This window comes from Grammomys surdaster, unplaced genomic scaffold, assembly GCF_004785775.1.
Source record: "Grammomys surdaster isolate TR1022 unplaced genomic scaffold, NIH_TR_1.0 146, whole genome shotgun sequence".
Taxonomy (NCBI): domain Eukaryota; kingdom Metazoa; phylum Chordata; class Mammalia; order Rodentia; family Muridae; genus Grammomys; species Grammomys surdaster.
Window position 1 is genome coordinate 12,405,820 of NW_021604604.1, and position 27,554 is coordinate 12,433,373.

The window sequence follows — 27,554 nt, forward strand, 5'->3', positions numbered from 1 at the left end:
AAAACTCGGAAAGTGGGTTCTAATACCCCAGAGTGTTCTCCAGTATCTGACCTTAGGTCAAGCTAAGTCAGTCGCACCTCTCGTTCCTACTAAGAAAGTCAATTACTGAAAACTCTACTTTTGAAAATAACTTAAAAGTTAAATTTGCTAATTTTTTTTTGAAAATAATGTACTCTAAAGAATACAAAGAAATGAGTGATGGCAAATGTATGTTTGAAGACACTTTCCACGTCATGAGTACCCTTGAATAATTTAGAACTCAAATATGACTACACTTGACCCTTTCAAGCATATCTGGATATGTTCTGTATAAATACAGTGAACCTACAGAAATACTCTTAGAGAATACTTAATAGGAATCTCTTTATTTTTCCAGCACAACTACAACAGTTTTATTAAATAAAAGTTTATTGTCTACTGTTTATACTTGGGTCACAGACATGAAGTCCTAGTATGAATTACTCATTGCTTACTTCCACTCAACTACAGACACTGCTTGAGAACTGGATCTTGCTTTGGGGATTAGGGAAGGGAGAAAAATACTTTGGGGCATTGGAAGTAGAAGGCATAGCCAATACAGCTGGACAGCACTGATAGCTGTCCCCAGGAAAAGAGGACAAATGAAAAGCAGAAAAGGAATTAGAAGCAATTGTTTCCAGTGACAGAAATAACTTCAATGCTTGATTTTTGCCCATCCAGGCTGAGTGGCAGTTGGGGATAGGATGAATTAAGGGGTGGGGCTGGTGAGGGAGGGAACATGGATATGATGAGTTAAAAAAGTATAAAAATTATCTAAAATATACATTAGATATAAATGCTCCATAACTCATTAGGGAAGCTCAAAATACTGGAAAGTGGCAATTTGCACTGCATTTATTTTTAAACAAGGGAATATTCAGTGTTCTGAATGTTGTGTGCAAAGCTAATCCATGTCACTGTCTCGCTGTCTGACCAACAGCTAGGCAGATACACTGCTTCCCAGCATCATGGCTAACACTCGATGGACAGTGTCAACGAATAATGTAAACTTCTGTTTTAAGGCAGCTGGTACTAATGCTGCACACAGGCTTAGCTCTGTGCCCATTTCAGAAATGGGACAGTTAGCACTGAAAACAACAAACTGAGGGAAGAAAGGGGAAACAGCATTATTTGACAGAAACAATATGTCAAAATATTTTCCCTTTCACACACACAAAGAAATAGATGAACATTTAGAAAAACAAAGCACCCATCCCACCAACTTCAGCCTGTTCCTTAACAAATATTTCAAAGTACTGATAAATAATAGTGACTGCAAGCAGAATTCCAGTACCAGAGCCAATGGCCCCAAGGAAGTCTGCTAGCACCGACAGGGCACCGATGCACAGACCCCCAAAGGCAGCTGCTGTGGGGATGTACCTAAAAGACAAAAGACCTTTGTCAGGCAGTGGGAAACAAAGAATTAGAACACAATAGCTAGAAGCAGTGTAACCTCCAGTTTTGCTAGAAATGATTCCCTCGATATAAACTTGTTGGAGCAGTCCTCACTGTTGACGTACACAAGATAGGAGAATGATTAAGGCAATGATTTCCAACCACCAAATTAAAAAAACTGTATTACCCACAGGCAGTGCAATTTTTAAGACAGATGATAGAATTTTAGCTTGAAATTTATTACTATACATACAGAGTATATATTATTTGTATGTATATACACAAAAATATATACTCTCTCCATATATATGTATTGTATTTTTTTTTCCAGACATGTCTCTGTAATCTCTGGTTGGCCTAAAACTCATAGCAATCCACCTGCTTCAGCTTCCAAACACTGAGATTATATTAATAAACCACCATGCCTGACTACAATTTGGGGATAGGGGAAATTGTTTAGTCTGGCTCTCATATAGCATCCTACCTCTGCTTCCAGAGTTTCAAGATCAGAGAGACATGTGGTGTCACATCTGACTAGAATATCTCATATTCTTAAACAGGGAGCCCTAAAACCAGACACATATGTACACATTGGCAAACCACTCATATACATAAGACAGGAACACTAGTGCCAGTTCAAGAAACCACTGAAGAAATAGCAATCCACATACAACTAGGTTTCATTCTATTGGCCTGGTACTCAATGGATAGCCTAGGCTGGCCTTTAGCTTGCAGCAATCCTGCATTAGCCTCTCAAGTGCTCCAGTTACAGGTGTACACTATGTATTTCAACTGAATGCATTAAGTAGTATATGAATTTTATCTCAAAGTTGTCACAAATACCTGATGCCTGGGAACAAGTCCTATCTCCTAATGTTTTAGAAGCTCCCTGGTAGTTTCATGTGCAGCCAGCCAACACTGAGAACTACTATTATGTATCATTTTAACTCTTGAGTGAACAATGAAAGCACAGTCTCAATTTAAAATAATATAGGCTGCTGTGGTGGTTTGAATAGGTGGTTTGAATGTCCCCCATAGACTCATGTGTTTGACCAAACCTCTGAAAATGTAACCAGTCCCAATTAAATGTTTTCCTTTTAAGAGTTGCTGTGGTCATGGTGCCTCTTCACAACAATGAAACCCTAAGACACATGCCTAAACAAGATCTGAATAAGGACAACACCAATAGACATGCTAACATGGAGAGGGTCCCAACCCTAAGAACTAGGCAACTAAGGAATACTGAGAGCAGGAGAAATAGTCTTCCCCAGGGAAGAAGCCCCAGCTGGTTATCTAATACCAAATGGACAGCTCTAAAATCATATATATATATAAATACCATTGTACAGACTGAGAAGATTGTATTTATACACACACTTATTTAGGAAAGTGTATGTGAGAGAGAAAGACAAAAAGATGCTGTGAATTTGAGAGACAGAAGGAGGTGAGGGGAATGATATTTTCAAAAACTAAGTTTAAAAGATTATAAAAGGGCCAACTTTTGTGGAAGACAAGTTTTAGTTAAATTTCAGTTCTCTTGTGAAGAGCAGAAAACAATAAATATAAATAAAGCAATGACAAGACTAAACATCTTAGGAAGAAATGACCTATGACCTTACCTGTTCAGCTCATGAACCATGGAGGTATCTCTGTGGCCCCTCATCACCATCTGCTGTTCTTTAAGCTGCTTGGCCACCTGGCCAAAAGAAAAAGAAAAAAACTTTTGAAATTAAACTATTCTCATTTTGTTGGTTTCTACACTGAAAATATAAGAACCACAACCCTGGAATTTTATCGCTCCCATTGAGCATGAGGAAATGGAGGTCACAATGCTGCCAGGCATGTTCTGACCATATTATCGTGTCTGTGCTCTCAACATTTGTATTAACTCTGTAAAGAGGAACTGGATACTAAAGAAGGTTTTTGAGTAGGACTGAGTTTTAGAGGATCACAAAGCTACTGTAAAAGTTCAGTAGAACCAATTTTTAGCCTGTTAGGGGTAAGTCTCACTAAGAATATATGAACAAAGCTTAAAACTATAAAATAATTTTGATACCCAAATACTATGAATTTTACAAAATTATTTTTAACTAGCCATATACTTACATCTTTGGCCGAAGAACCAGAAACTTCTATCCACGTCTTAGAAAAGAATGCACATGACCCCAACATGAAGATAATATATACAACTACATGAACAGGGTCCTCAAATATGGCTCCCATGGACTCAGGAGGAGATAGGTAGTAACAAAGGCCACCAACAGGGTAGGAGCGAGCAGGCCCTCCCCCACTGACATCCTATGAGACAAGAATTGAAGAAACAGAGTCAACCTGACTAGCTGAGAAGAATAGAGTTTTGTTTGTTACTGAGTGTTATACCCAGGGCCTTGAAATATCACGTGTATGTATGCCTTACAATGAGTTGCACCATAGATCTTAAGATTTGTTTTTATTTTGACAAGAGGTCTCATTATGTTGCCCAAGATGACCCAAAACTCCTGAAGTGATCTCCTCCTGAGTATTTGAGACTACAGTTGTCATGGCCAGAATTTCATGTTTGCATTTTTCAAAACATATGACCATGTTTTAACTTTTTAAAAATGCTTTATTACTATGTAGTGTGTACGCTGTCTGTGGGTTGGTAAGTTTATGGTACAGTGCATATGTGGAGCTCAAGGGACAACTTCGTGGAATTGTTTCTCCCCGCCACCTTTTCGTGGGTTTAATCTGGGGATTAAACTCAAGAGTGTTAGACTTATACAGAAAACACCTTTATCTGCTGAGCCATTTCACTAGCCCTATAGCCAATGAACATATACAATTATAGGAGTTAACTTTGCATCCTTCTTTCGTTCAGAATTATGTACTTCATTTTGTATAAGACACTCAGTGTCATTAATAGAAGAATGAGTTTTAAAAACACATCTACAAAATATTGAGGATAGAAACAGAACAAATTATAATTAATCTCTAGTTATATTTAGAATCTGAAATGTTTCTCAACTCCCTGTTGCATTTTACAGTATTAAGAATGCAAGCATGCCAGGTGGTGGTAGTGTAAGCCTTTAAGCACTGGGAAGCAGAGGCAGGCAGAGTTCAAGGCCTGCTTGGTCTACAGAGTGAGTTCCAAATCAAAGACAGGGCTACACAGAAAAACCTTTTCTTGAAAAACTTTAAATAAATGAATAAAGGAAGCCAGGCATGGAGGCACTCACCTATAATCCCAGCACTCAGAAAGTTGAGTCAGGAGGATCAAGTGGCTGAAGCCAGCCTGAGCTTCAAACAAAACAAAAACAAAACAACAACAAAAAAGCTTGCTGCCCAAATTATATATGTACTTATCTAGAATAAGCACTATATTTCAAGGACTCTGAATACTAATATTTTTTTGGTATAAAGCGAATTATAGAGTATCTATAAATGAATAAAGAAAAATGGGAGATTGCCCTTTTAATTTTGTAATTTAAGAGGGAAAATACTGTTATATGATCAAATTTTGGCTGTATTACTTTAAAAAATAAAGATCTGTACATTATTTTACTTTTTTGGATTTAATGGATTCTGTTTCCAGTTTTCAGTCTTGTTAATAACTACATGCCCATCTCCAGCCTAGTCAAAAGCAAAGTTTACTGCCATTTAGGTCATGGAAAATGAGAGAAAGAAAAGGATGATTCTTTCTTCCCGTTTTTACAATTATCTGTAGATAGCTCTCCTTTCCCTATATTGGCAAATAGAAAATGTTATAACAGACAACAGAACAAGAGGCCAGATGTGGTGGCACAAGCCTGTGATTCCTACATACAGAGGCTGAGGCAAGAAGACTCCTTTGTCAGCCTGGGTTATAACATGAGACCATGTCTCTAAACAACAAAGACTACAAAACAGAAAAGCACTTTTAGGAAAGCACTTTTATGAATTTTTCAGCCTAAAAAGCTATTCAAATGATACTAAAAAAATGCTTCCTATCTAGAAAAATATTAATCTTAGAACATTTACCAAATTTTCAAAACAAAATGGTAAAGGTAAATAAATTTGAAAATGTTTCATTAGCTATCTCAACAGCTAAAAATACAACTATAAAATACAAATTGTAAATACTTAATAAAAATAAACATACTCACGGCCCACTGTCCTAGTAAGTTTACTAAGAAGTTGCCACTAAATCGAACAGACAGCATCTGGGAAATGACATACAAGTTTGAAACTAAGGCGGACTGAAGGATTATAGGAATATTCGACGTGTAGAAGAGCTTGATGGGATAGCTACTGTACTGTCCACGATACCGGGCCGACTTAATGGGCAAGTCAACACGAAACCCCTACAAATGAAATTAAGAGGAAAAGGAAGGACATGTCAGAGTGCACAGAGGGAAGGGTAGCTAGACAGGGGGTGAGACAATGAGAACAGAACCTGTATCCTCCCCAAACAGCCTGCCTTTTTTCCTATTTTATGGCACTATTTACCACCTTCAAACTAGAGTTTAAAGAATGGTTCCTGAAACATCACTTGTTAGACACCATCCTTCTGAACAGCATTCTCCTTGTTACAGGAAAATGAGCAGTTCCAACCAGTGAGAACATTACTCACCTGAAAATATATGACAACAGCAAAGACGAAAACTGTGGCGATGAGGTTCATAAGGTTGGGGAGGTTCTGCCGATAAAAGGCCTCCCTCAAGGCTCGCACTTTGTCTGTCCTGGTAGCCAACAAATGAAACAGCGCTATGACTGCACCTTCAAACTCCGTACCTGAGAAATCAAGGCAGGAATGAACTGTGGATACCTCTTCCAAAGTTGCCTCAAAGTTTTAAACAAATAACTTAAACCTCGAGTCAATTTACCAGTTTATGACTCTATGTTATATGGATTCATGGCATAACCATGTGTATGGGTTCTAAACATATTTCTATCACGGAGGCAAATTTCAACATAAATCTACAATTTTGATTCATACAGGTTTGCCTCTCCTTTACTCTAGGGAAACGGAGGACTACTTTAAGGGATGATAAAAAGCAGCAGCAAAGCAGAATACAAATATCAGATTCAGAACAGGTATGTTATGTACCACGCTTGCCATTAGCTCACTGCACCAAGAATGTTAATAAACTATCTGTTATTTTCTTAAGGCTGGGATCCAAGTTAGACACTGACTAATTAGGACAGCATGACAACTGAGAAGTGGAAAGGGATATTGGGAAAGAATGAAATCTTGCACAACGTAGATGCTATTACAAGTTAGAGGCAAGGGTATGAGTGCTCCCTGAGGACGGCCAAATTATAATCCACTACCTTTCTGTCCCTCCGCTGCATTCAGGGAGGTAAACGACTCTGGCAGCAATGGCTTAAGCAAGGTCAAAAGTCAAAATTACAGTACTATTTGCAACCACTGAAACTTTAAACGAGCAGAGGTTAGAATGCACTCTTTTGGACTTACTACTGCATACTTCACACATCTCTGCTCAGTACGTTTTAAACATTTCACATTCATGGTCCCCTGAAGTAGCAAACTGGAGTGGCTACAGGCATGTGCTGCTGCATCATGAACTCATTATCAGCATACATCCAGCAAAACTCGTGCAGTTGCAGTCACTGTGAGATGTACCTCTGCCAGTGTTAATGGTAGTGGGACTAAAGGCCTTCCAGACAATGGTTTCACAGATGTTGGTGGCAATAAAGAGGGAAATACCAGACCCCAAGCCGTAACCCTTCTGTAGCAGCTCATCTAACAGCAGCACAATCAAACCAGCAACAAACAACTGTGGGGAAAGAAATGCACGTAAGCGGAAGCAAGAAAAAACTCAGCAAGGGGCAGACGAACGGCTATTTCACAGTTTGTGCATTCCCAGTATCAGAGCTGAGCGATGCTCTTCACCACTGTGGCATGTGTGACCTTCTTGACCTGCTCTACGAGGCAGAGGCCAGTTCTGAACATCAGCGTACTAGGAATACTGCCTCGTTATACAGCACCTTTCACCTCAGTTATACCATCTGAATAGTTTTCCTTACAATGTTTAATTTGGGCCCATGGAGGGGGCATTAAATAATAATCACAGCTTAGAATTTGGTATGAAGAAAAAGAAAATATTCCAAATACCTCCATGTAAGTAAAAAGCCAAATAAATTACAGAAAACTTAAAAGAATCCCCTCTACTCCTATGGAATGACTTTTAACACTTTTTACAAAGTACTGTATATATTTTCTATATAACATAGTATGTACAGAATAAGCCGAAAAAACAGAGCACAACAATATAAAAAATTTATTCTATACTTATTATAACAAAGAGTGAATATAAATGTGAAAAGTTAAGATTTTACTGTGTTTTCAAGCTCATTTTTTTAAATTTATTTATTTTATGTATATGAATACACTATAGCTGTCTTCAGACAAACCAGAAGAGGGCGTCAGATTCCATTACATACAGTTGTGAGCCACCATGTAGTAACTGGGAATTGAACTCAGGACCTCTTGAAGAGCAGTCAGTGCTCTTAACCACTAAGCCATCTATCCAGCCCCTCATTTTGTTTTGTTTTGTTTTTTATGAAAACATACTAAATTTAACTTATGGCTATTCTTGGAGAAGACATGCATATAAAAACATGAATCAATAAAACCAAGTTTCAGTCATGTGGCTCCTTCTTGACTGACATAACCTCATCTAGAGGAAAATAAGGCATGCTGTGAGCCCCTCCTTACTACCTCCCACAAGTCCTACTTCACACTCTCCCCTACTGAAGAGGAAGTAGCTTGGAGTTCTCCCCACCCAAGCAGCCCTACCTTCACTCCTCATGTCACCTGTCAATGAGCCACAGTACACCATCTGAGCATGCTTACCTTACACACCCTAGATGCCATTTCAGTGCCTGTACACAGCCTACCTTGTCTACTTCAAGTTTTAGTTTAACTTTCAATCAACTGGAAAGAGGGCATAGTTCTCAAACTCCTGAGAGAAATCATGGTAGCCTTTTACTGTTTGAAAACTCAAGTTTGACATTTTGACAAAGTAAGAGAGAAGTCAGGGCTAGATTTTATTTTGACCACAGGTAAGTAATGATCATTGAGTATTCCCAGTCATAAATACAGCAACCATCCCCACTTCAGGGGACAGTACCTACTCACAAATAAGTCAGTCATGGTTTTGACAGATGATCTGTCCAAAGATACAAGAAGTTCTACAGTACCAAAGCCTCCCATGTAGAATAATGTTGGTGTACAGAGCCATGAATATCCTTTGGAAATGAGACTCATCTTTTCCCAGGAGGAGTAATGTATAAATAAATCTAAATGAGAAATGGTTTATGCAATTTGAAAAATAGGAGAAAAGATAGAAATAAATAAATAGATAGATAGATAGATAGATAGATAGATAGATAGATAGATAGAATGTATGCCTGAGGAAGAGGAAGCAGAAAATGACAGCAGTATCTCCACGAAGCCCACTGGGAACAGAGCAGTGACCAAGTGTACATGTGGAATGCACCCTGTGACCCTGAGTGGATGTAAAATCACACTGGGTGTCAACCTCGCGTAGCACACCCACACCATTTAGTTTGACAAAAACATACTCACCTTTACTATGTGCCATGGACAATGACACTTTCTATTTTGTTTATAATTTCAATTAAGACCCAATTTAGATTTCAAACCCAATTAGTGGACAGAGCACTATGTGAGTGAAACAGAAACAAAGTGAGAAATACCTTCTGTAACAGCATGCAAACAGTTCTCAAAACCCTACGTTTCTAGGTGAACACACACTGATCCAATCATAGCTCTTCTGTGTAGCCACATATTTTCAATGTAAGCAATCCCTTGAAAAGACACAAATGGGTCACTGCCCACCAACAAGCAAACATGACATTTTTCTTTATACATTAACACTAAAAGAATTCATCACATTATATACCAATTATATCAACAAGTTAATACAGATTTTTTTCTCATTTCCTTCTTAGAAATAATGAGATTTCTGAGTGTTTAAAAGAAACTTCAAAATATCCTGAACTTCACTTGTCAGTTGAAATGTACGAGCTGTGCTGTAAAGGCCACCTCACCTAAACAGCTATTCACTACATTCCATGATACTAAGCCTAGTTTAAGGAAAGTACCAGAGAAATTACACAGGCACAAAATGTTCCGAGTCTAATACTAGTTCTGAACATCTTTTTAAAGTCAAGATTACTTTAGGCTAACAAAGTATCACAGTGGTAGTGAGTACTTGGTGTTCTCAAGGCCCTGGATCCAACCCTCAACTCTAAAAGAAAAATTTTAAAAACATAAAATTTTATTGGCTACATAAAGCGAATGTTTTAAACCAGTGGTTCTCAGCCTTCCTAATGTGGTGGCCCTTTAATACTGTTCCTCATGTTGTGTTGACCTCCAACCATAAAATGGCTTTCAATGCTATTCTTAACTGTAATTTTGCTACTGTTTTGAGTTGTAAGTATCTGATATGCAACACCCCCACCCACCCCCCGAAAGGGTCCTTCATCCCCAAAGGGGTTGACACACACTGCTTTAACAAAAGCAAACATGATGTCCTATCAGTAGCCTCTTGAGCACTGTACCAGCAATATTAAGAACTCTAAGCACTGAAGGATACTAAAGTCAGTGTTCAGAGGATCTTCTCTCCCCATCCTCTGCAGCTCTTCCTTCTCCAAGTCCCAATAGCTATAATGTGTCAAACAAGTGATTTGTAAATGGAGACATAAAGTAACTATCATTCTCTTGGGAAACACATCTTACACTGGAAGAACTCACTAGGCCTTGGCAAGTTTCCACAGACTCAATAGTACACAGACAAAACAGTTATAGCTATTAGAGGTCATTCTTATTAACTATGCAAACCCTGTCCTGAGTCAAGTTCACTGACTTGCTTATTAAAAAAGAAAAAGAAAGAAAGAAAGAAAGAAAAAGGTAAATCATGCCTATCTGAGACAGACATTTATTTCCCAAATACTGGCATTTGAGGCTATTTCAAAAATAAGAACTTGATCTTTTGAATTACTAGGAAAAAAATTCTAAATTAATTCTAATTTCAAACTGTAAATTTCCACAGTAACCAGAACTCTAGCATACATACTTTATTAACTCGAAACTTTAACAAGAAAAAAAATCCTCTGAATATTATGTATAGTCAAAATTATGTTGGTCATTAAAACTCAATTCTGAAATATCCATTTCAGAAGCCCATAGAGGGCTGGGTCTGTAGCTAAGTTGGTAGCTTGACTCCCATGCACAAAGCTCTAGTCCTGCATAAACCAGGTCTGGTATATAGCATATGAATAATGCTAGCACCTAGAATATAGGAATGGGAAGAGCAAAAGCTCAAGGCTATCCTCAGCTATATCCTGAGTCTGAGCCCAGGCTATACAACACTGCTATAAACAAACAAACTAACAAACAAACAAATCCTCCATGGAACACATGTATGTGAGTGCATATGGTATTTTGCTGGCACTAAAATTACTTAGAACATCATAGTTTTGTATTCCACCAAGAAAGAAAAGGGTTAGATACCCTGGTAAATCCCTAAAATCTAAGCACTCATGCAGAGGCAAGAAGCCTCTAAGTTTGAAGCCTGCCAGCTAAACTATAACAAAATACCTTATTACAACCAATTTATATCAGACGTGAACAGCTTGTTTTCATCTAGCTTGCTGTTAATGTACTTTCTGAGATTAGCAAGTTTCATTTCCATGATAACAGTTTAATGTTGCACATGCTTGTCTCTACCTCTCTTGCAACCTCCCAAACAACTGGGACTCCAGGTATCTGACACAATGCTGGGCTTCACAATAGGTTTTCTCAAGTGATTTCGGCCAAAAGTAAACTCACACATCTATCGTACCAACAGGGTATAAACTAACAGCTAGGATGGTAACCTCAGCCACTATGGCCAAGCTGACAGCCACTCAAAGGCAACGAAAACCCACCTGCTGCCACCTGGCTGGCAACAACAGGAATGTATTGTTAACTGAGGGAACACAGTTGATTTCAAGAGTGTGAAAAATGAACATCACAGAACAATGATAGAGCGGCATCCATAACAGTGACAGACTGTGAAGCTATTAGAATAAACTTTTTTACATTAACATATTAATGTCATTTCAGTACTAATATTGTAATGAAATAATTTAGTAGGAAATGATTTCTATCCTTCACCAAAAGAACTATTAGATAAAGGTGCCAAACTGTTTTTATTAGCATAGGAAAACACAGGGTCTCTTACCTGTATAATGATAAGCAGACAGATCCCAGCACCCATTTCCGCAGGGTCCCCGTACATCCCCGTCATGACATACACAATGGCTTGCCCAATGGTAATGATCATACCAAATACTGACAAAAAAGGAGTATATGCTTACAACCAAAGACAAAAAAAAAAAAAAAAAACAATAAAGCCAAAACACTAGGAAACATCTTTCCCACAAACGCACTCAAACTGGGGAAGCTTTAACGTTAGGATTGCTCACGTTTCTGGGCTCCATTGAACAGAGCTCGATCTTTGGGTGTGTCTCCAACTTCAATGATTTTGGCTCCAGCTAATAACTGCATAATCAAACCAGATGTTACAATGGGGGAAATACCCAATTCCATCAATGTTCCTGTAAAGGAAGGGACAAAGAGTAAATGACTTTGTACATAATACAGTTCAGTTGAGAGCATCCCAGCCCTGAACATTTAATAGACGTATTTAAATATTACCAAATTTCCATTAATTCCTTAAACATTAATATAAGATCATTTATTAACAAACCAGCAACAATGCAATAGGTAAAAAGTGTTATGCCATAAAAATTTTAATTTATATAAATTCTAGACTTAAAATATGAAGTCCTTTTTAAAAGAAACCTTTTGAGTCTGGCGGGTACAGCTAAGTTGTACAGAACAGGAGACCCTGGGTTCAATATCCTGCTTCAAAGCAGAAAAAAAAAATGTAAAAATCAAGAGGCTAGGGGCCAGCAAGATGACTAAGTCAGTAAAGGCACTTGTCAGCATGCCCAACAACCCGAGTGCAGTTCCCAGGACCTGCATGATGTAAGGGGAAGACAGACTCCTGAGAGTTGTCCTCTGGCTTCTAAATACAGACTGACAGGCACATGCACTTATTAACAAATACATTTATATTTGTAATTTATAACATGATATAATATAGCTTTGTGGTAGAATACCACAAAGGCACTAATGTCTAATTGCCAGCAACACAAAATTAAAAAAAATAAGTAAACAAAGGTAGGGGTGTAGCTAGCATACCTGCCTAGCACATGCAAAGTCCTATATTTAATCTCCAACACAGGGAGGGAGGGAGGGAGGGAACAGAGGAGGGATGGAGGGGAGGAGAGAAGGAGGGAGAGAAGGGAGGGTGGGAAGAAAAGAGGGAAGGAAAGGAGGGAGAGGAAAAGGAAGAACTTCCAAGATTTTTCTCTAAATCTATTTTTAAGACTTAGACTAAAACTGGGGATTATTTAGTTTTTGATCATATTTATTTACTTATTACAGTCCAGTTTCTCTTCCAGTCATATAAACTTTGACGTTTTATTCTATTATTTATTTCCATTATTTGTCTGTATGAGATAGTATGTGTGTCTGGGCACACACCTGACACAGTACAATTCTGCATTGTGTTAGTTCTCTCCTTCCATCATGTGGGTCCTGGAGAATAAACGTACACATCATCAAGCATGGTGGCAAGTGCTTTATCTTTGCTGAACTATCTTATCAAACCCTATTTGTTTCTAAGAAAGAGGCTTGGTATTTAGCACAGGCTACCCTCAAACTACCTATGTGGCCAGGGATGACTTTGAAGTCCCAATTCTCCTGCCTCTACTTTCTAAGTGCTAGTATCACAAGTGGGTGCATCCTTGGAAGGCTCAGGATATTGTCTTAGGTGCTACACTTAGCAAGTGGTACACACTAAGATCAAGAAATGCTTGTTGGGGGCTGGAGAGATGGCTCAGCAGTTAAGAGCACTGACTGCTCTTCCAGAGGTCCTGAGTGCAATTCCCAGCAACCACATGGTGGCTGGTAACCATCTGTAATGGGATCTGATGCCCTTTTCTGGTGCTAGAGTATACCCACATAAATAAATAAAATAAATAAATAAATAAATAAATAAATCTTTAAAAATAAAGAAATGCTGGTTGAGTCAATGATTAAATAAGTTAATTATATTCTCATACTGTAATATGCCCATTAAATAAAGTAACTCACTAAAGACGTTTAAAAAAAGAATAGTACATGTGTATATATGTGTGAATGTATAGAGTTGGGTATGTATGTCCATTTTTAAGCATATATATACAAATGTGAATATGCAAAGAAAAGGTCTGGATGAATATCTGAAACTTAGCCACATCTCAGAAATGTGCATCATATATATGTTCGTGCATTTTATAAATGCCAATGCATTGAAGACATTTTAAAACTTCCAAGAATCAGTGACTGCACAGATCAGTGCTGTGTCAGCGGGAACAAAGCAGCTGCTCTCTACAGTGACAGTGCTTCCACAAAGACCTGTGCCTGGACAATGTGCTACAAACAAGCAGCTACTCTGCTCAGCCTTCAAGAGGAAGCACCATGTCACCACCACTATCCACATGCTAAGGGACATCTCCGAAAAAGGGGTGGGAAGAAGGTAAGAGCTAGATAATGGGAGGAAAGCTTCAAAATGCTGTCCTATGTGCACTTTATGGTTGTGGCACTGATGAACCCACAGTAAGCACTGATCCTTATAAAAAGTCTGCACAAGACTGGGCCACTGAACATTTGTCTTCAGTGATCACCAGTAAATCACTGGTGATTTACTCACATCCTAGTGGACCACTCCACACCAAGCCCACTAGGACACAAAGCAAAAACAAAACAAGAGGGCTGGAAAGAAGGCTCAGCAGTTCTAGAGGACCCGGGCTTGATTCCCGGCACCCACAGGGTAGTTCACAACTATGTGCAACTCCACTTCCAGAGGAGTTTTGTCCTGGTCACCGTGAGCGTGCATGTTGTGCACAGACAAACATATAGGCAAAACACACATAAATATAAAAACAAACTAAAGAAAGGGAAAAGAAGGCATAAAAATGGGACGTGGACTCAGCAGGAAGATGATACTGGTGGGAGAGGGGGTGAGTGCAACCAGAATATTTCCAACTGTTAATAAATTAGACAGAAAATAAGAAGGGGTGGAGCTGGTGAGATGGCTCAGTGAGGAAATGCACTTTAGTGACAAGCCTGGCAACCTCAGTTCAATGACTGTAACCCATGTAAAGGTAGGAAGAAGGAAAAAGCAGCTCCACAAAGTTGTCCTCTGGCCTCCACATGCTCTCTGGGACTTGTGTGAGCACACAAGCACAAACACACGCACACACAATTTTAATTAGTAAATGAATCAACATTATTCCTATAATCTAAAAAACAACTACCAAAAAACTGCCATCTACTCAAAGTATTTCCCCCAAATATGCACTCACCATTTCTGAAATCAAGCAGCCTCCTGATCCAGCCACGACTCCTGGGTAGCCGCACTGCTGGCAGCCCTCACCCACAATCTCCAAGTCTGTGTGTGTTGTGCTGTCTTATACTTGAGGGCTTTGGCTCAAGTTTTCCTCTCTCTAAGAATTCAACTCCAATTCAAGTACATCATCTGCCTGACACTGCAAATCATGGGATTTTATATGGGAAAAACCCTGGCTAAGGAGCTAGCTCAGTGAGTAAAGGGCTTGTTGCACAAATGAGGTATAGCGTTCAAATCTCCAACACCCATGTACACATAAGCTGATGTGGTGGACCACCTGTAACCTAAGCTCTTAGGACACAACATGGGTTGTCTAGAGTAGGCTAGCTAGACCATCAAAACTGGCAAGTCCTAAGTTCAAATAAGAGACCCAGCTTCCATATAAAAGGTAAACTGGTCGTGATGGCACACACCTTTAATCACAGCACTTAGGAGGCAGAAGCAAGAGGCTATCTCAGAGGTGATGGCCAGCATAATCTACATAAAAAGTTCCAGGCCAGCAAGGATTACATAGTGAGACATTGTCTCAAAAATATATATGGTATAGAGTGATTGAGGTAGACACTAGTCAACCTGACCTTCACTGTGTATACACACATATATGCATGTGCGCACACGGACAGACACGAGCCAGTGTTGTCATTATTACAAGCTGGATTCGCCTCCTAAGCAATGGGTTTGTTTTGTCTCTCCTATATAAAACCACAAAGTAGCTGTTTGACAGCAGGATGGAGGTCAGAAGCACATACCTCTGTTGGATGCAAGAATAACTCTCATCCAGTAGAAGGGGTCTGCAGAGTCCGATGACATGATCCCAAATAGCGGAATCTGAAACATCATCACACAAAACACTTAATGGAACACAAGGGCACTCTGCAGGCAGACTTGCTCTTAATTAAAATGCTCTTGCTTGGCCCACAATGCCTGTTAGAGATTGACTGCTTGTGATTTCTAAGAAAGCAAGGATACTTTAGTATTCCTGCCAGCGTGGTGGCATACACCTTTAATCCCAGTACCTGGGAGGCAGAGTCAGGTGGATCTCTTTGAGTTTGAGGCCAGCCTGGCCTACAGAGCAAGTTCCAGGACAGCCAGGGCTATTATACAGAGAAACCCTGTTGCAAACAAACAAACAAAACTCTGGAATAAAAACTAAAATTCAAAACTCTATACAGTATAAGTTCAAGACTCTAAAAATACATACAAAAAATAATACTGGAAAAGATATCTTTTTAAGGGTTAAATACTGATTATATCTAAGAGGTGACATTATGATTGATTTTTCTTCCTTATTCTTTGTAGGAATTATCAAATACTCTATCATAAGACATCATCTCCCACCCATTTTTTAAAAACAATTTTCTCACTCAATAATGCAGGCTGGTGTACAACTTCCTATGTAGCCCAGGATAGCTCTGAATTCTGAGTAATCTAATATATCCCAATACATGCTAACTTTTAATCCAAAAATAAACAAAAACCTTTGGGTAGACCTGATGGGTAACACCTATAATCCCAGCACTTAGAAGACTGAAGCAGCAACAGCAAACAAGAAAAGGAAGGAAAGAGGAAGGGAGGAAAGGAGTGAGGGAGCGAGGGAGGGAGGGGAAGAAAATCACAAGGAAGGGAGGTAGGGAAGGATGGAGGGAAAGAGGGAAGGATGGAGGGAGGGAGAGAAAGGAAGAAAATCAGAAAGAAATAAAGGAAGAAAGAAATAAAGGAAGAAGGGAGGGAGGGAGGGAGGGAGAAAAAGAGAGGGGAGAGGGAGAAGGAGAAGAAGGGAAGGTGGGAGAAAACAAGAAAAGAAAAAACTCTTCAAATTATTGCCTATTACAGGACCCATGTTTAGTTTCCTTACCATACTGGGGAGAAACCTAGAGCCTGACACATTCTAGGTAAGCCCTTTACCACTGGGCTATTATATACCTCCATGCCAACCCATGTCTAAGAAACAGCATTTGGTGAAACCCCCTTCTCAAACATAATACATTCCTTTCTCAAAAATGCAAGTTCAGGCACAAAGAAACTTACATTGCTAATTTACATTGCTAATAGTAAAAAATCTGTAGGGACTGAGAAGTTAGCTCAGTTGATAACTGTGTTTTCCACATAAGCATGATGACCTGAGCTATGGTATCATATGACAAGAACAGCATGACACTACATGTCTGTAACCATAAGGCAGGAAGGGGCAGAGATGGAGGATCCCTGTGGCTTGTTGACCAGAAAGTCTAGATAAGCAGGAAGCCACACACCTCCATACCTAAGCACACACACACATAAATGCAAAAAATAAAAACTGTAAAACAATTTTAAATGTTTTTTAAATTCCAAAATATGTGGCCAGAAATTCTAATTAACTAAATCTCTGAGATATCTGAACTCTTATTAAGCTAGGCAATGAAACTGGTAAAGCAGAAGGCATGGCGGGTTGTGTGTACCCTGTATCACCTGAGAGAAGTGAGGACTGAGAAAGCCAGTGGCTAGGAAGCTAGCAGCACTACAGGACAGTCCTTATGTAAGGCCCTGGAACACAACACTCTAGCCTTCCTCTGGAGCTGCCAGAGTCACGAGTCCTTAAGTGTCCAAGGAAACTGCTAAGTCTATTTTCCGTAAAGTCTGTCTTTTAGCAAATCTGGCAAAATACTAATACAATACTACTGTATTGTATACTCTGAAAAACCCAAATATTCCATGCTAATGGAAACCTGAATTGACTACATGGAGCTGTAGAAAGTGAGCAACAGAAATTTTCAAAAGCAGTAGAAAGCCAAAGCTAAATAAGGCACATCTGAGATGGGACTTCAAGTTACAGACCTGAAATCAGGCTCAGTATTTGCACAGCAAGCTCAAGGGCCATGGTTCACCCTCGGTGCTGCAAGTGGACAAGATGGCAGGTTTCAGTTACATTACAGAATTTCCCCGCTCTGGCACATAACAAAATACAAACATATGAAAGAGCCAAAGCTAATCGGAATTTTAAAAAGCTAATCGGAATTTTAAAAAGCTACAGGAAAATAAAAACATATACAAAGCAGCTGTGATAGTTAAGTTTGAGTGTTAACTTGAGAGGATTTAGAATCACCTAAGAAGCAAGTTCAAACATATCTAGAAAGTATTTTCAGAGAAGTTTAAAGGGTGAGGAGCCATCCTCAAAGTGGGAACCATCCCCCCATGGGTTGGATCAAGCACTAAAGCAGGTCAAGCAGTCAAGCAGACTCAGTATCAGCTTTCAGCATTCATCTCTCTGTGCTTCCTGACAGTTGACACAATGTGAGCAGTCACCATATGCTCCAGTCACTGAGCCTGTCTGGCACTATGGACTGAAAACAAACCTTTAAGCTGTGAGCCACAATACACCATCCCATCCCTTCCTGATGTTGCTTCTGTCAGGTATTTTGTTGCAGGACAAGGAAAGTGACTAATACAGCTGCTAAACAAGAAAAAGGTGACAGATTTGAAGAACCAAGAGCCATAGTGCAGCACACTGAAGTTCAGTAATCTACTGGTACCTTTATTCTCCCTGCTTTTGTTAAGAGGAATTAGAAACAGCAGCTGAGAAGGAAGGGAAGTTGAGCGATGGGGGTGTCTCTAGAATAAAACTAAAGATTATAAGGCTATGCTACATTTGAAAACTGAGGAATGACCTGGAGACTAGAACAGAATATAGACCTCCACCGTTAGGTGGTGAGAAGCTCTCAAGAGAGTCAACAACAACAACAAGGAAGGAAGGAAGATGGACAGAAGAAGGGAGGGAAGGAGGGAGGGAGGGAGGGAGGGAGGGAGGGAGGGAGGGAGGGAGGGAAGGAGGAAAAAGAAGGAAGGAAGGAAGAAAAAACTCAAAGCAGAGTACTGGAAGCATTTAATGTAATGATCTCAGTTTATCTCACCTCCCACCATTCCCTCAAGCTAGAGAAAACTGGCTAGAACTTGTTTTATATTCAGCTGAAATCACCCACACTGGGCAGATCTGCCCAAACGTGAGAAAGACAAAAAGCATCAGCTTAGCAACTATATAAACACAGGGAATATAGGTATCACAAAGGCATAAATGGGCCATGGCATGAGATACTCCTGGGAAACAGCATTGGTCTCTAGTATGAAATGTCGAGGAGGTGGGTATTTCTGTTAGGGGATACTGAATGTAGGGCTTATCTAAGCTAGACAAGCCCCCTTCAGGGTCAGGGAGGGAGCCACTGGGTTTTATTGTGTTATCATTTTAACTCTGTAGACAGTGTCTCTCTAAGCTGCCCAGACAGGGTCTCTCTAGCCTTGAGACCCTCCTGCCTTAGTCTCCAGAGGAACTAAGATCACAAGCCTACAGGCCTAGAGGTCATTCTTTTATTTGTTTCCTTCTTGGGATCTGGGTAATGATTTAAATCCCAAAACATCACTATCTGTACTATTACAGGTTAAAGTTTGCTGATCCCTATATTAAAAGATTCAGTATTTTTAAGATGACAATCTTCATAAATCGACCTAAGAAGTCAAAACAGTGTGAGAGAAAGAGTGAGTGAGTGTGTGTGTGTGTGTGTGTGTGTGTGTGATATTCCCAATGGGCTTTTTTTTTTTTTTTACAAAAATACACATGACTCTAGATATATATTTATATGGAAACATAAAAGACCTAGAGTTGGTACTTTTCAAAAAAGAACAAAGCTTCAAGACTTCTCCTAACTGATGAGCATAAGAATGTAATGTCAGAATCCAGCTACTGCTCAGAACACAACACTTCCAGCAGTTCAACTCTCAACTCTCCTCACGGTGCCCATTGTGCCTCTCTTTCTATCTATCCATGGCATTAATAACTCATATCTCCTGTGTTAGTTAGGGTGTCTATTGCCATGAAGAAAACACCATGACCAAAAACAACTCAAGTAAGAAAGAGTTTATTTCATTATTCAGAGAAGCCAGAGCAGAAACTCAGACAGTAACTGAAGCAGAGGCCATGGAGGAGTAATGCTGAATGGCTTCTTCAGCTTGCTATCATGCCTTCCAGGAGCACCTCCCTCAGGATGCACCACACACAATGTCAGGGCTCTCCTATATCAATCATTAATCAAGAAAATGCACCAGACATAGTGGTGCATGCTTTTAATCTCAGCACTTAGGAGACAAAAGCAGGCAGATCTCTACGAGTTCTAGGCCAACCTGGTCTACATAGTGAAAGCAGCCAGCAGCTTCCCACCAGCAGATCTTAGCCATTTTCTCAATGAGGTATTCTTTCAATTGAAGTTCTCTCCTCAAGATAACTCTAGCTTGTATCAAGCTGACAAGAGAGCAACCAGTACACTCACCAACAGTCAGTCTCAGGGCTCCTCTTGAACACTCATGTGACACCTTTCAGTTATGATTTGCATTAACATTATGGGTATTAATATACGGTAGTTTATTGTAAAATAGCCATATAGATCAAGAAAACAGGAGATCAAGATGTGTTTATATTAAAACTGGTTTTCAATAAGAGTTCAAGGTAATTCAACTGGGAAGTTTGTCAATAAATTGTTCTAGAACAAAAGAATATCTTTGTAGAAAGAAATAATCCTCACACACACCCCCGTGCCATCCCTCAAAGTTAACTTGGAACAAAACACAAGCCAGTGTATGCTAGTTAAAATGTTCAGAAGAACACAAGAGAAGAATCTTCTTGACCTTACAACAGTCAAAATTTTCTGAGCTTGGTCTGACCCAGCATAGTGATGAACTCCTTTAATGCCAACTGTTGGGAGGCAGAGGCAGGAGCATTTCTGTGATTTAGAAACAACCTGCAGCTTGTTCTACATAGCAAATTCCAGGACAGCTGGGCTATACAGTCCTTAGTTGGGTTAGGCAAGTGACACACACCTGTAATCAACAGTCATGAGGCTGCAGCATGCAGCTCACAACTTCCTGGGCTACACAGAGACTCATCTCAAGAACAACAGCAATGATGCTGGGCAGTGGTGCCACACACCTTTAATCCCAGCACTGGGGGAGGGCGGGCAGGTGGGTATTTGGGTTCAAAGTCATCCTGGCCTACAGAGAGTTCCAGGACAGCCAAGGCTACACAGGGGAACCCTGTCTTGAAAAAAACCAAAAATAAAAGAAAAAAAATAATAATAGTAGTGGTGATAATTCTGTATCCTTTTATTGGATAAAAAAGCTTATACATTATATCCAGAAACAAGACCATTAAAGTTTACAGTTCAATAATGAAATAATAACCATTTTTGAAAATTTAAAATAGGCAAAAGATTTTGAAAGACACTTTACAAAAGGCAAACTTATACCAAACGTACATCACACAAAAAAGTTGCTCAGTATCAGTTATCAAGGGAATTCAAACTAAAATTCCACCTATTAGGACAGCTACCATTCAAGATAGATGAGCTAGTTGAAAACAAACAAAACCTTAGCACATGACACAAGGGAGTCTCAATTGGGGGCATCTCAGGTAAAGAACATGGAACATGCATGCAGACCACCAACCCTATCCTAGACATGCATGCATGCCTGAGAGCAGACAGACTTGTACATAAACGTTCACATCAACCTATTTCAGCAAAAAACTGCACACAAGCCAAATGTCCAATGCATAAGTGAATGTATTATATGTTCACAACAGAAATAAAACTGCTGGCATGCTGACAACATGAATACATTTCCCAAATGTTATAAAGTCAGATGCTAGACACCACAACAACATATATGTAGAATTCTAAGAAAGACAAATTACAGTGACGAAGGACAGATGGGAGCTTGCCTAGGACTGAGGGCTAGCTGAATAGTGGATGAAGAGTTATATATAAGGAACGTTTGAGGATAACAAAGATGTTCTATACCAACCTAAACAGACTCTTGGATGCACATATCTGTCAAAATTCTTCAAAATGTACAGTTAAAAATCTTACTTTATACATATAACGCCCTAAAGTTGATTTTTTTTTAATGAGAAGACAACTTCAGAGATGTTAAAGGCACATGGTAGAAATATAAATTCATGCTTTTTGCTTTGTACTTCTGAATTTAAAAACAAAAACAAACAACAACAACTATTCTCTTCCTGACCATCCAAAACAAAATTAAACCAAGTACAGAAATAAAAGTACTTTAATGACCTGGTAATTTCATTCTCCAACACATGGACCAGCAAAATAGCTCAGCAGGATAAGGTACCTGCCACCAACCCTGTCAACCTAAGTTCAATCCCTGGAAGCCACACAGTGAAAGGAGAGAACCAACTCCCATAAGTTGTTCTCTGATCTCCACACACAGGTCAAGATGTGAGGTGTGTGTGTGCATGTGCTGGAGCATGCACTCATGCACACATCCACACCCACAAAAACCAACAATAATAAACTGGGCATTGGTGGTCCATGTCTTTAATATCAGCACTAGAGGTCTGCCTGGTCTACAAAGCAAGTTGCAGAACAGCTTTGAAATCCTGTACACAAAGAAACCCTATCTGAAAACAAAACCAAACACGGTAATAACGATGATGAGGATGATGATGGCGGCGGCGGCGATGCTCAGCTTATAACACAACTCAGTCACACGGCTCGTGCCTAGCATACACAAAATCCTGAGTTTGATCCCCAGAGTACAAAGAAATAAAAACAGCGGAACTCAGAGCTGAAAAAAATGACTTAAAAGCTAGGTGTCCTGGCTGCTCTTCCAAAGAACACACGTTCAATTCTTAGAACCCACAATGGGCAGCTCACAGCTACCTGTAACTCCAGCTCCAGAGGATCTGACACCCAATTCTGGCCTCTATTGGCAACCACACATCACACCCATACCCACATACACACACATAAAAATAAATCTTACAAAAAAAGCAACACTCAATATATTATTTCAGGATATTGTTTTATCAGTTTTTCTAATTCTTACTAATCAAAACTTTAATACAGACATGTACTCAATAGTTTGGTCACATACCTGACAGCACACTAAGAAAATGAAGAGGGTTATAGCAGTCCATAGTACCTTCTCTCTAAACTGAATCTGTATAACAGAAGTATAAAGAATGATCAATTAAAACCAAGGAAAATCAATTTCAAAGCAAAAATCCACATTAAAGCACCAGAACCGTTCCCCATTGGGGCATTTACTTATTGCTTAGCCTGTTGCATCTAAAATAAACAGCCAAGCATCTCAAAGATAAGTCTTTCCTTTTCAAAACAAAAGGTATTATTTTTAAGTGTTCTGAGCGCTTTGCATATTCTAGATCTGAATCCTCATGTCAGATGCACAGCTGGTGAAGACTTTCTCTCATTCTATATGCTGTCTCCGAATCCCTTTTCCTTTGCTGTGCACAAACTTAACTTCATGAAATTCCGTTTGTCAGCTGTTGGCATTACTTTCTGAGTAACTGTAGTCCCATCCAGAAAATCTCTCCACACACCTGTGTCTAAAGGTGCTTTCTCCCTTCTCCGAACAGTTCAGGGATTCCCTTGTTACATTAAGGTTTTTGATCTATTTGGTGCTGATTAAATTTGAAAGATTCAAGTACAGCTTGTAATAGTTAAATCTGTATCTCCAACTAGCTCCTACATGCTACTACCAGAAAGATAATTTAAATATAGACATGTTTCATGTACACCATACAAGGGTAGAAGAAACTGAAGAGGCAAAGTAGATCCGATGATACACAAGTTTCAGACACAAAGGGAACTTCATAAAATACTGAACGATTTTACACAGGAATTCTGGGACATTTCATAAGCTATGAAAAGTTACACTTTACAATGTCTAAAGTATAACAGAGTAGCCATCTCTACCATCTCAAGTCACTAAAAATTAAAAGTACTTCTAAATAAAACAGTAAGTCTAAGCAAAAGCTTATCAATCTCTATGTCTCTATTTGTTATTAATTCTGTATAAAAGTTCAGAAGAGCTTAGTCTGGTAACTGGAAATTTTGAAATTAGTATTATTTCTGAAAATTCAAATATCTTACTTCTAAATATGCTCAGTGATTAAAGAACAATGTGATTTAGTTATTATACCTTCAAAACACATTCCTTCTATTTCTTTCCAAACAAGAAATCAAAATATGAGAGGTATATACTTACACAATTGCAATTTATTATATAGAACAGTTGGTACTAACCAGAACTTATATCCATCAGATAATACCACTAGCTAGCCATATACACATCCTACACTACAGAAATTATAAAGCACTAACATGGCCAGGAGTATACTGTATCTTAACTAACAAAAGGCCAAGAAGCACTAGGGTGGGAAACAATATAACTTAGAACAACATTTCTGATAAAATGAGAATCCTGCCTTGTCTTAATCTCCCTCCCTCAGTCTTTGTCTCCCAGTCTCCATCCCTCCTTCTCTCCCTCCTCCCCTCCCCCTGAGATGCAGAGTGAGAGAGAAAAGACTCAATTCCCAAAAGCTGCCTTCTGACCTTCACATGTACACCATAGTACATTGGTCCAGAGGCACAAACACATATATATGAGAAAAATAAATGTAACTTAAAAATTAGAAACAGGCCAGGCAATGGTGGTATACCCCTTTAATCCCATCACTGGGGAGGCAGAGGCAGGTAGATCTCTTGTCTACAGAGGCAGAGGCAGCCTTGTCTACAGAGAGCCCCAGAACAGCCAGGGCTGTTACACAGAGAAACCCTGTCACAAACAAAAGAAAACAAAACAAAAAAACAGATTTATACTTGCTTGCAAGATAAAGGAGGTAATGTTTTTTCCTCTTATAGCCAGAAATGATTGGGGTAAGCAAATCAACCTTGGAGGTTTGGCAAAGTAAGTCACTCTGTTACCTGCTGTATTACTAAAATATTATACTTACTTTCCTTTCAGGCTTCTGAATTTCTGGTAGAACTGCACAGAAAGGTTTAATAACTTCTAAAAACTTGACTGTAAAAAAAAAAATTAGAGTTTAAAAATGTATCTTTGGATGGTTCCAAAAACAATTTTTCTTTAACAGCACTTTATCACATTCCCCCAAATTAAGTAATCATGATGTTTTCAAGTTCAAGAGAGAAAACCGCCCAGAGAGCTGTTGAGTACAAGGAAAATAAGTAGTGCACCATGACTTATTTGCTTCTTCAGGTTTAAACCCAACCCTTTTATATATGCAGGATAGTATAGTAGGAAATGAGCTTAACCTGAAGTACTGACCTAAAACAGCTTATAGATGACAACACTCACTAGGGAAAAAAAAACAACAACAGGATCCCCTCCACTGACAACTTTTTAAACGTGACAATCCCTACCTCATTTCAGATAGCTGCATTTCAAGGTGGGTCATTCTCTAAGTAACCATATCAAAGTACTTGCTTACACACAAGAATCAGCTCAGAGAAAGGCAACTACATTTCATTATAAAGTATTGCTTTACCAGGTTACTTCTGCAGTAAATCAAAGATAAACCAAGATTTAGGAAGGATATACACTGCCTCCTACTTCAACAAGACTCCAAGAAGGTGGAAGTCTCTGATTTTGGTTATAATTTATAATTGTCATATTTGTTTTCTAAGTACATTTGGACTATTTAGAAAGTAAATCTAAATTCTGAAAACATTCACCTGTAATTAAAAAACAAAAAAAACTATGAGTCACATCAGGAAACTCCCTAGAATCTCTTCATTCCCTTTCCCTCCCAACTCAGTCCAGGCGACTCTCCGAGATCTCTTGGCATTTTATGATTTACTGTACTGGCGTCCAGGTTCAAACAACGCTGTTGCATGCCGCCATGTATTGCCTCTCCCCGTGTTGCAGAATTCCATTTTTATTCGCAATTCAAGGCCAGGGGTCTCTTCTATTTCCTTCCCAACTTCCCCCAAATGTCTACCGTTGGCCAACTGGGTGCATCGCTTGGACATGTAGTTAACGTATCCGTTTATACACAAACATGTGAACTGCTAGGTAAGTATTTGTATGAACATACATGAGGGTGAGTGATTGGGCAGGGCCCTTGAAAGATCTAATACGAGGCCTCGTCCATACCGCGCGCACCAACTTACAGTTTTCAATGAACACTACAGAATGACTGGGAAGAATTAATCAAGGAAAATGCTGAGCTACCGATCACACGCCTTTCCTCCCCGCAAACACATGCTATGAATCACATTTAAAAAAAAAAAATGAGGGAGACTTATTCATCGCAACACACCAAGGAAGCGTGATTCAGGAATAATAATTTTTTAAAAAATTAATGAGTTTCCTGAGATCCAGAAAAAGCCCAAGTGGTCCAAGCCGTGGCGAGCGTGCTAACTCCCCCCTCCCCGCCCCCCAGCCAAAGGCCTCCCCGCGCCATCCTCGCCCCTCGCCTCCTAAGGGGAGCAAACGGGACCGCTGAGTCCCCGTGACCCGCCGGGCAAGGCCTCGCTGACCGGAGGCGCCTTGGCGGAGGTCCCCAGCTCGCGCCGTCCACGGCGACCCCAGCGAGGCCTGCGCATCTCCCACCCCCAAGACCACCCCAGGGGGGAAGCGACTCCACTGCCTACAGCCCGAGGGACTCGCAGCCCTCGGGATTCGCGCTCCAGCCGCCACACTCACTGCCCATGGCGGCGGCTCAGCACACCCGGCGGGCACTAGCAGGCTCGCAGCTGCCTTCGCTCCTCTCCTCACGAATCTGGCCTAGGCAGCGGAGGCTCGGGACACGCTCTAGCCGTCCCCGCACAAGCTCCGCCCACGGAGTCATGTGACACGCGCTCTCTTCTCCTCCCAGACCCGCCCCCAGACCTGGCCTCGGCCGTTGGCGGACGGCCACCGCGTTGCTATGGTCACCGTTGGCGCGGCGGCCGGGGCGGAACTGGACGCCCGGAGGCGGGGCGGCCCGCCATAGTGGGCGGTTCTTGGTTGCTCTACCCAATTCCAGGATTGGTGTTTCCTTTTCAGAGATGTTTCTAGATAAACTTTACCAGTCCAGCGTCCTGCTGGTCCCCCAAGGCCTAGAGCTGAGCTGCCAGAACCAGCCTCTTCTTTCCGCCCCATCTTAACTGTAACTTCTTAGACATTTGTGAAAAATTGGTAATACACTGCAGTCAATAGCTTACAAAAGTACTTTCCAGTTTGCTACCATGCTCCTTCCCCATCTTCAAAATAGAAAGGTTTTATGCCTCTTTGACTCTTTCTCTCTCAGAAATAAAATCTTTTTAAAAACAGCAAAACTTCCAAGGTAAAATAGGTAAACTAGAGAATTTCAGAATATTTTCCCAAATAGGAAGTATATGGAAAACATACGAAATTTGAGTAAAATGGCTCTTACAAAGTGGAAAATTTTATTTTGCTAAGAATAATATGTCATTTTAAGCAAAATTCTCCCATTGTTTCTAATATTTTGACTTACTAACTTCATAATTGAAGCTCTATTTCTCTCTGAACATTAAGCATGCATAATTATGGATAGCAGATCTGAGAAACCAACGTATTTCTAAGAGGAATGAAATACAGTAGTGTTTCATTTGAAATTATTCAAATGGTCCCTTTCTGCAACACAATTCCAACATGTGATTGAGACAAAGAAAGGTAAAAGCCGGGCAGTGGTGGTACACGCCTTTAATCCCAGCACTTGGGAGGCAGAGGCAGGTGGATTTCTGAGGTCGAGGCCAGCCTGGTCTACAGAGTGAGTTCCAGGACAGCCAGGGCTACACAGAGAAACCCTGTCTCGAAAAA

The 27,554-nt window shown here is 39.9% G+C and overlaps 1 protein-coding gene across 1 annotated transcript; it reads right to left on the reverse strand.

Moving 5' to 3' along the window:
• Window positions 1–344: 344 nt before the first annotated feature.
• On the reverse strand, window positions 345–26,537 carry Sec61a2 (SEC61 translocon alpha 2 subunit). The gene is made up of 12 exons (XM_028764833.1): window positions 26,436–26,537; window positions 24,724–24,791; window positions 22,842–22,907; window positions 15,674–15,752; window positions 11,890–12,021; window positions 11,646–11,755; window positions 7,016–7,169; window positions 6,002–6,162; window positions 5,535–5,732; window positions 3,520–3,711; window positions 3,033–3,109; window positions 345–1,398 (listed from the first exon to the last, which is right to left on the reverse strand). The coding sequence occupies exons 1-12, from the start codon at window positions 26,440–26,442 to the stop codon at window positions 1,212–1,214; spliced, it is 1,431 nt and encodes a 476-aa protein (XP_028620666.1). The 5' UTR covers window positions 26,443–26,537; the 3' UTR covers window positions 345–1,211.
• Between the last annotated feature and the right edge of the window lie 1,017 nt (window positions 26,538–27,554).

Bases quoted from the DNA above. Each gene is read 5' to 3' on its own strand.
- Sec61a2 (XM_028764833.1), bottom strand. The intron at 22,908-24,723 runs GTAAGTATAATA...TCTGTTATACAG, and splicing joins TTCAGAAGCCTGAAAGGAAA to ATTCAGTTTAGAGAGAAGGT. The intron at 5,733-6,001 runs GTGAGTAATGTT...TTTCATTTGTAG, and splicing joins CTGTTGTCATATATTTTCAG to GGGTTTCGTGTTGACTTGCC.